At 64.7% G+C, this 8,233-nt stretch overlaps 1 protein-coding gene across 1 annotated transcript; it reads left to right on the top strand.

Annotated features, from left to right (window-relative positions):
* The first annotated feature begins 216 nt into the window (after positions 1-216).
* On the top strand, positions 217-4,707 carry LOC138100530 (M-phase inducer phosphatase 2-like). Its single transcript, XM_068998405.1, has 14 exons — positions 217-332; positions 567-694; positions 1,071-1,122; positions 1,320-1,361; positions 1,688-1,724; positions 1,864-1,962; positions 2,037-2,522; positions 2,731-2,904; positions 3,026-3,121; positions 3,470-3,532; positions 3,637-3,735; positions 4,053-4,186; positions 4,275-4,386; positions 4,573-4,707. Exons 1-14 carry the CDS (start codon positions 217-219, stop codon positions 4,705-4,707), a joined length of 1,773 nt encoding a protein of 590 aa, XP_068854506.1.
* The last annotated feature ends 3,526 nt before the right edge of the window (positions 4,708-8,233 follow it).

Raw genomic sequence — 8,233 nt, 5'->3', positions numbered from 1 at the left:
AGCAGGAGCGGCCCGGGGCTCACCTGGCACCTCTCGTCCCCTCTCTTCGCCACTTAGCGCATCTTATCGCCTCTGGGCCCTTCTTAGCACCTCTCACCTCTTAGCTCTCTTCCCCTCCCACTCCTTACCATCTCTTGCCACCTGTCCCCTGTCCCCTGGCGCCGCTCTCTTGCCGCAGCTCGATCGTCGCTCGCTCGCTCGCTCCCTGCCCGGGCCATGTCACTGTGCGGCGGCCGCGGGCTGCCCGGGCTGGCGGCCATCTCCCCGCTGCCCTCGCCGGGCACGGCCCCGCTCACGCCGCTGGACAAGGGTGACCCGGCGGGCCCCGCCAGGTGAGGGGGTGGCCGAGGGCCAGCGGCTGGGAGGGGCTTTGGCCGCCCGCCGCACGCGGGACTGTCCCGACGGGACACGGCTGCTCCGCGCGGGGCTCGGCGGCGGGGCCGTGCCAAAGGGGGCTGGCACGCTTTGGGGATCCCCTGCTGCAGCTCCTGCCCCCGGCCCGGCAGGGCCACAAGGGGCGAGGCCCAAGCGGGCCGCTGACACTGCCCCGTCCTGACCGCCCGCAGGCACCGGGACACCCCGAAGCGGGGCCACGGGGGGCTGCCCCTGCCGCGGCTGTGGCACACGCCGTCCCCGCAGCCGCTGGCCTCGGACTGTGGCCGCCACTCGCTCTCTTGCCAGCCCCCGGATGCAGGTGAGGGATGCGGCTGCTCCGTCCCCGGGCGCTGCCCGGGCCTGGGCTCCTGCAGAGGGTGTTAGCCTAAGGGGACAGGGCTGTGGCGGGAGGGCTTGGCCGAGGGGCTGGCGAGGGGCTCGAGGCGGGGCAGCTGGTGGGGAGGGATGGGCGGGAGCCTAGAGCTGCGCTGGCCGGGGCGCAGCCGGGAAGCGCTGCGGTGACAGCCTGCTCCGGGGGACACGCGACATTCCATGGGCAGCGGTGCTCGCAGGGCCGTTGGCACCCGCCTGCTGGGGGACTCCGTGCCCGGCCCCGAAGTGCCCGGGGCCCCGGGCTGGGGGCAGGAGGCCGATCCCCGCAGCGGGGCTACTAGCCCAGTGCCTTGTTCCCGCAGGACTGGAGCCGGACTTCCCCACGCAGCAGAAGCCCGCGGCCGCGCAGGAAGAGTGAGCGGCCCCATGCCCGTGTCCTCCCGGGGACACCCCCTGTCCCTCCCCCGCGCAGCAGGGCCCGCTCTCAGCCTCGCTGGCGGCTGTGCAGCCAGCTGTGAGCCCCAGGCTGTGCCTGGGCGGTGGCAAGCTGGCCTGCTTGGGCGGCGACGTGGATGCCACCGCCACTGACCCCATCTCTGCTCTCCCCACAGCTCCCAGAGAACGATGCCGGCGTTCGGGAGAGCGCTCAAAGAGTAAGTGCAGGGGCTCTGTCCCTGCCGCAGGACATGAATGCCGGGCTGTCCCCGTGCCCAGGCTGTCCCTGTCCCACAGCCAAAAGCCAGGCTGTCCCCGTTCCCCCTGCTGGGGTCCCGCTCAGGCCGTTGGTGTTTCCTCAGTGCCTGGAGGTGGTTTTGCCCCAGGTCCCTTTGGGGAGCTGTGACAGCCCCGGGTGGGGGGGGGGGGCGTCTCACCCCGCCCTGAGCACGTGGGGGACAGAGGTGGCAATGGCAGAGGGGTGGGACTCAGCGGCCCAGGCCACCTGCTGTCATTTGACCCTTTCCTCTGCCGGCTCTTGCAGCAGGAAGCTCCTTCGGCAGAGGATGCACGCGTTGCCGGTGAGTGCTGGAGGCTGCGCAGGGCTGAGCAGAGCGAGGCAGGATCCTGCCGAGTCCCTGGGCGAGCCGGGACGAGGAGGATGGAGGCAGGAGAGGGGGCAGGGCTGGTGCGCACCTCTCACCGCTGGCTGTCCCACAGGCGTGGCAGCGGGACGGCAGCCGCGTCCTGAAGGACATCTCGCAGCTGCAGGAGCGCAGGGACAGAGCGCGGCGGCGCCGCAGGGAGCCCGAGGATGAGGTGAGGGGGGCAGCGAGAGCTGGGGGGCAGGGAGGGGACAGAGGGGTGCTGACGCCGTGTCCCCCCCGCTGCAGGAGGGCTTTGTGGCCAAGAAGCTGCCGAGGCCGGGCCAGCGGAGCCATGGGGCCGCCAGGAGGGAGCCCCTTGCCGAGAGCCCCTGGGCCGCATCAGAGCTGCTGGTGAGAGAGGCTGGAGGGCTCGGGAGGGCAGCAGCGATGGGTGATGCCGGGGCTGCACGCGTGGGAGCTGCCGCTCCGAGCTGCCCGCGTGGCCTGGAGAGCTGCGGAGGTGGGAGATGGCCGGGCCGGGGGGTCACGGGGACAGCCCGTGCGTCTCCAAAGCTGGAAGGCACCGGCAGGTGGTGGATGGAGCTCGCCTATGGGATCCGTGCCTGCCTGCGGCTGGGAAGCAGCTGGCAGGACTTGTGCCCATTTCACGATCTCCTCTGCCTGTGCCCCAAGTCTCCCCAGCTGCTGCCCTGGCAGAGCGATGCCACCGTGCCCCAGGAGAAGGAGAACGTGGTGAGCACGCCGGTGATGAGCAAGGAGGAGGCAAAGCTGGTACGTGGGAGCCTTTGGGAAGTGGACAGAGCCCCACAATCCCCTCTTGGGGTCTCCACTGGGGCGTCTGGGGCCGCTGCTTGGTGAGCAGCAGCAGCCCAGAGACTGTGGGCTTGTCTTGGTCACGGGGAGCGGGAGCCTCGGCCGCTGCCCTGCTGGTGCTGGGGCTTGCCAGAGCGCCAGGCAGCAGCGCGGGCTCTCCCCACAGCGGCCGGGGAAGCGCAGCCAGTGCCGGCAGCTGTCCCGCTCGCCCTCGGAGCCGGGCAGTGTCGCCAGGCCCGTCCTGAAGCGGGGACAGCCCTCGGACAGCGACAGCCCTGTGGAGGCCAAGCGGCAGAGGAGGGTGGCCGGCAGCCCTGGCCAGGAGGCGTCGCTGGAGCCGGTGGGTGCTGGGGAAGGTGTGGGCTGAGAGCCAGCGTGTCCCTGGCGGGCCTGGGCCCCGGCCCGGCTCTGGCAGAGCCGCTGCTGACATTTGGGGGTGTCTCTGGCTGGTGCCTCGGCAGGGAGCGTGGCTGGAGCCTTCCCGCTCCGCCCGGCGTGAGGAGCTCGAGAACCTGCTGGCCAACGATGACCAGGAGCTCATCGGGGATTTCTCCAAGGTAGGGCCACGAGGATGGGGCAGGTGAGGGGGTGCCCCCATCATTCGGAACGGGGAGCATGGCTGGAGCCCCGCAGCGCTGTGAGAGCCCAAAGCGAGCTGGTGGCCCATGCCTGGGGCCACGGGGCCTTGGGGCCGTGACTTGCCAGCCTGCAGCATCGCTGCGGTGCATGAAGAGCCCCATGGCCGCTCCTCTGCTCCAGCCGTGTGGCACAGCCCCGTCTATGTGGCCCTTGCCCTCCCGCGGGGGCACAGCTGGCCGCTCGGGGGCTTGTGGGCTGGGGCGACAGGTTGCAGGCCTGGGAGGTGTCCTTGGAATGGGGCTGAGCCCAGAGCCTGTCTGTTGCAGCCTCACCTCCTGCCGACGGTGGAGGGCAAGGAGCCGGGCCTGAAGTACATCTCTCCTGAGACGGTAAGGGGGCTGCAGCCCCTCCCCGGCCCCCCCGAGGGGCTGCCTGCCTGCTCTCGCCCTGTCCCCCGGCTGTCCCCCCCTTTGGTGACGCGCTCCCCCCGCAGCTGGCGGCGGTGCTGGCGGGGCACTTCAGCAGCAGCATCGAGAGCAGCCTCGTCGTGGACTGCCGCTATCCCTACGAGTACGAGGGGGGCCACGTCAAGGTCAGAAGCCCCTCGTGGCCCTGGGGCCGGGAGGAAGGGCGGGGTCCGAAGCACCCTCGGAGGTGCTGAGCCCACGGCGAGGGCTCGAGCAGCCCCCCCGGAGGGCACTGAGCCGCCCGGTGGGGTGGAGCAGCCCCTGGGCAGTGCCGAGCCACCCCCTGAAGGGCTGGTTCGCAGCTGCAAGGAGGAGGGTGACGGTGTCCCAGGACCGCGGGTGACGGTGCTGCTGGGGGAGGCTTGGGGGCAGCGTCCTTGAGTCGCTGCACAAAATGCAATGGGACACGGAGGGGGAAAAGGCGCCTTCTCTGCCTCGCCAGGGCGCTGTCAACCTGCCGCTGCAGCGGGACGTGGAGGAATCGCTGCTGGAGCAGCCCATCGTGCCCCTGGACTCCAGCAGGAGGGTGATCGTCATCTTCCACTGCGAGTTCTCTGTTGAGCGGGGGCCCAAAATGTGAGTGATGGCCCGGGGGGCCCGCTGGGCTCTGCCAGCCGCGGATCCCGGCACGGGGGTGATGCCGCGCGTTTTGTCCGTGGCACAGGTGCAAGTTCCTGCGGGAGAGGGATCGCCGCTGCCACGAGTACCCCCAGCTGCACTACCCCGAGCTGTACGTGCTGAAGGGCGGCTACCGGGAGTTCTTCCTCCAGTTCCCGGTGAGTGCCGTCCCCGTGTCCCCTCGGTGGCAGGCGGTCGGCGCCGAGAGGGAAGAAGTGGCGGGGGCACACGGCGGTGGCGAGGGGCAGCTGTGGCTCTGAGCATCCTCGCCGCCACGGGCGGGGATCTGCAGGGCCGGCGGCTGCTGTGCTGCGGGGGCTGACGGAGCCGTCCGTGGCTTGCAGAGCCACTGCGAGCCCCGGGACTATCGGCCCATGCTGCACTCCGCGTTCAAGGAGGAGCTGCGCAAGTTCCGCGGGCAGAGGCGGCTCCGCGAGCGCGGCCGGCGGGCGCTCTTCAGCCGCGGGCGGGACCTGTGAGCGCCCGGGGGTCTCTCAGCCGCGTCGGGGCAGCGCTGGAGCTGGGAACGGAGGAAGGCTTCCCTTGGCTGCGGATGCGCCTCGCCTGCTCGCTCGGGTTTGCTGCGATGGCTTTGGGGTGGTAGTTTTTGTTCAGAGCGGTTTTGCGTTTGTTCGTTGCAAATATTTTTGTGTTTGTTCGTTGTTGCAAATATTTTTTTGTTCGTTGTTCGAAATATTTTGTGTTTGTTTGTTGTTATAAATATTTTTGCGTTTGTTTGTTGTTCTAAATACTTTTGTGTTTGTTTCCCGTTAGGAATAGTTTTGTGTTCGTTGTTACCAATATTTCTGAGTGTCTCCGTTGTTAGGATTGTTCGCTGCAGTCTCTGTTAATAAAGTCCGATTGCAGGAGAACAAAGGCGTGTCCTGAGCTCTCGCTGCCCGCACCAGGCTGCTGCAGGGGTGGGAGCCCCCGATGCGGGGCTGGTGGGATGGCCAGGCCGGGCTGGAGGGCTCTGCCGGGGGTCTGGGGACAGGGGCAGCTGCTGGCAGGGGACAGGGCTGAGGTGCTGGCTTCCTTGTGGGGCGTGGTGACTTCCCCAGGGACACGTGGGCAAGCGTTGGCCCCGTGGCTGCTGTTCCTGCGTGCTGGGCTGGCAGCAGCATGGCCCGGGACCTCCACGGGACCCTCTTTCCTGAGCATGCTGGGCTTGCAGGCAGGACCCGTGGGACACTTGGGGTGGTGACATGGCACCCCTCTCCCTGGGACCCCCACAGCCAGGATCCTGTCTTTTCTTAGGGGGACTCCTGAACTTTGCAGCACCCCCAGGGCTGGCACAGCCGTTGCTGAGGGGAGCCCGGGCTCAGTAGGACTCGCAGAACTGTGGCAGCCCCGTTTTGGGGGTCAGGGCTCATCAGGACACTCAGGACCATCAACCCCCCAAATTCTGAGATCCTCCTGTAGTGATTACACCCCCTCTCCACGGGACCCCCGCGGTAATGACAGCCCTCTTGAGTGGGGCTGGGCTCATCAGGAGCCCCGGGGCTTTAACACCTCACCGCCCTGCCTGGGAGCCCCAAAGCCGTGTTATGTCTCTTTGTAGAGGGCTCTTCTGGCCTTTGCAGCACCCCCAGGGCTGGCACAATTCCTTTTTGGGGGACAGGGCTCGCTGGGAGGCCGAGGGATGTGGCACCTTGAAGGGGTGGGTGTCCTTAACACCAGGGTCCCCCATTCTCTCTCGGGCAAGTGGCCTCCCAGTGCCAAGTGCTTCAGTCACCCTTGGGGCACCCATCCTCCCCTCCACTTCCCTGTGTTCCTGATGAGCTGAAGTCACTCCTGGATGCCCCAGGGGGGCTTCTCCATGCCCTCCCTTCCCCAGCCAGGTGACAGGGGCCTGGTTATGGGTGTTGGGCCTGGCCTTTGCTTTGCTTTGTGCCCCACCAGAGAATCCATCTCTGGCCAAAATTGCCCTGGCTCCCGCCTGCACCTCCTTGGCCCCATATCCACATCCTGCTCCATCCCAAACTGCCAATGGGCTCCTGGATCAGCTCCTGCCTCACGGACAATCCTGGTTTGAAAGTCTGACAAGGAGCACTGGCACACACACGGGCAAAGAGGCGTGTCCTCTACTGAAGAAGACCTTGGGGGGCGGTGAGTAATCAGAGGACTTTGGGGTGCCAGGAAGGCCACACAGCTGAGTAGCTCAAGCAGAAAACAGCAACGCCAATGAGAAGTCACAAGAGCAAAACAGAGGACTGCACTGATGCCATGAAGATTTTTGCCTTTTCTTTTATACCCGTTATACCCTTTTACAACTTCTCTATTCCTAGTGCTTTTTCCCCACAGTCTTGGACTTGCTTGTCAAGCTAAGAGACTAAACATTTTAGAAGCTTCGTAGCTAGGGATCAGTGTGCCCCAGAGCCCAAGGTCCTCTCCAGAACACATTCTGTAAAGCAAGATAGAACCAAACAGGGGAAGGTTCCTTGGGGAGGGGGGCTCACTTGAGCCTCTCACTGGGGAATCTTTGATAGTTATGCTAATTAGTAAAACCTATAATGTTATACCCAATGTTGGGGGAGAGGGGGACACAGAGAGTCTCGGCGGGGTGCATCTCGATGCATATGACCTGGACGTGTACACCTAAGAATCCTTAAAAACGAACACCAAGGTAAAATCCCTTTTCCCCTTCTAACCATGTATGACTCTTGATTTTAAGAGTGGAAAAGGCATCAGCACAAAATGGCAAAAACAAAGACCTTTCCTAAAATCACCCGCAATTTTATTCTTTGTCAAATAATCCCCTTGCAGCTCTTCAAATGTTTCAGGGCAGCAGTCGGCAGTGCTTGAATAGCATCAAAGGTCACGGGCGTGACACCCAGCTTTCTCAGAATTCCTGATTTCTATAGAAGTACAGGTATCTAGAAAAATACACGGAAATTCACCGTGAGCAGGAGGAAGTGGTGCTTTCTGCAGGCTCCTGTCAGAGCTCTTGGCCCTCCACAAAGGAACGGGGCGCCTTCCCAACACCCACAAAGTGGGTTTGGACTCCCTGGCCGGCTTTGATCTCCAGGTGGGAGAAAAGGGAGGCCCAGTCGAACACCTTTGGGATTAGTTCTAGGTTATGATTCTTTTTGCCCCCAGTCTTTAGCTCCGCTAAAGTTCCATCTGCTTTGGCACATCCATGAGGAAAGTGAGGCAGGTTGGAACCACCGAGGACATCAACACCAGGGACTCCATGTCGAGGGCACGTTTGAAGAGCAAAGAAATCAAGTGCCCTTAAGTAAAAGTGACAACCAGCTGATTTGGTTTCTTTGAAGTCCGGTACAGAAAGAAAAGTTTTCAGCAGGTGAACAAAGCAGGCTGTTCACAAGTGCCATTAGAAACCAGAAACTCTACCCATAAAAACCCAACCTGCAGGATTTCAACCCTGCTTTCTCGACAGTGGACGTGGCACTCAGTGCCATGGCCTGGTTCTCAGGGTGCTGTTAGGTCATAACTTTATTACCCTGCAGGTGACACTCGAGGGCCATCAGGGGTGACCGAGTGTCCCCTGCAGTGCCAAGGTCCGGCCAGGCCAGGCGCGGGGACCGGGCTGGCCACGCCCCTTTCCTCGTTGGCCACGCCCCTTTCCTCGTTAGCCACGCCCCTTTCGACCATCAACCGCCCCTTCGGCTCAGGCTCCGCCCCCACGCGCCCTCCGCAGCTCTCATTGGCCGCCGCCGTCCCCTCGCGCCCAGCGCCACCTCTCATTGGCTGCCGCCGTCGCCTCGTGCCGGCTGCGCTTTGCCATTGGCTGCGGGCGCCGCTGTTGTTGTTCGTGCTGTTCCTGGCAGCAGGAGCGGCCCGGGGCTCACCTGGCACCTCTCGTCCCCTCTCTTCGCCACTTAGCGCATCTTATCGCCTCTGGGCCCTTCTTAGCACCTCTCACCTCTTAGCTCTCTTCCCCTCCCACTCCTTACCATCTCTTGCCACCTGTCCCCTGTCCCCTGGCGCCGCTCTCTTGCCGCAGCTCGATCGTCGCTCGCTCGCTCGCTCCCTGCCCGGGCC

Source organism: Aphelocoma coerulescens, unplaced genomic scaffold (genome assembly GCF_041296385.1).
Source record: "Aphelocoma coerulescens isolate FSJ_1873_10779 unplaced genomic scaffold, UR_Acoe_1.0 HiC_scaffold_100, whole genome shotgun sequence".
In the NCBI taxonomy this organism is placed as follows: domain Eukaryota; kingdom Metazoa; phylum Chordata; class Aves; order Passeriformes; family Corvidae; genus Aphelocoma; species Aphelocoma coerulescens.
This window is presented reverse-complemented; position numbering and strand designations above follow the sequence as displayed.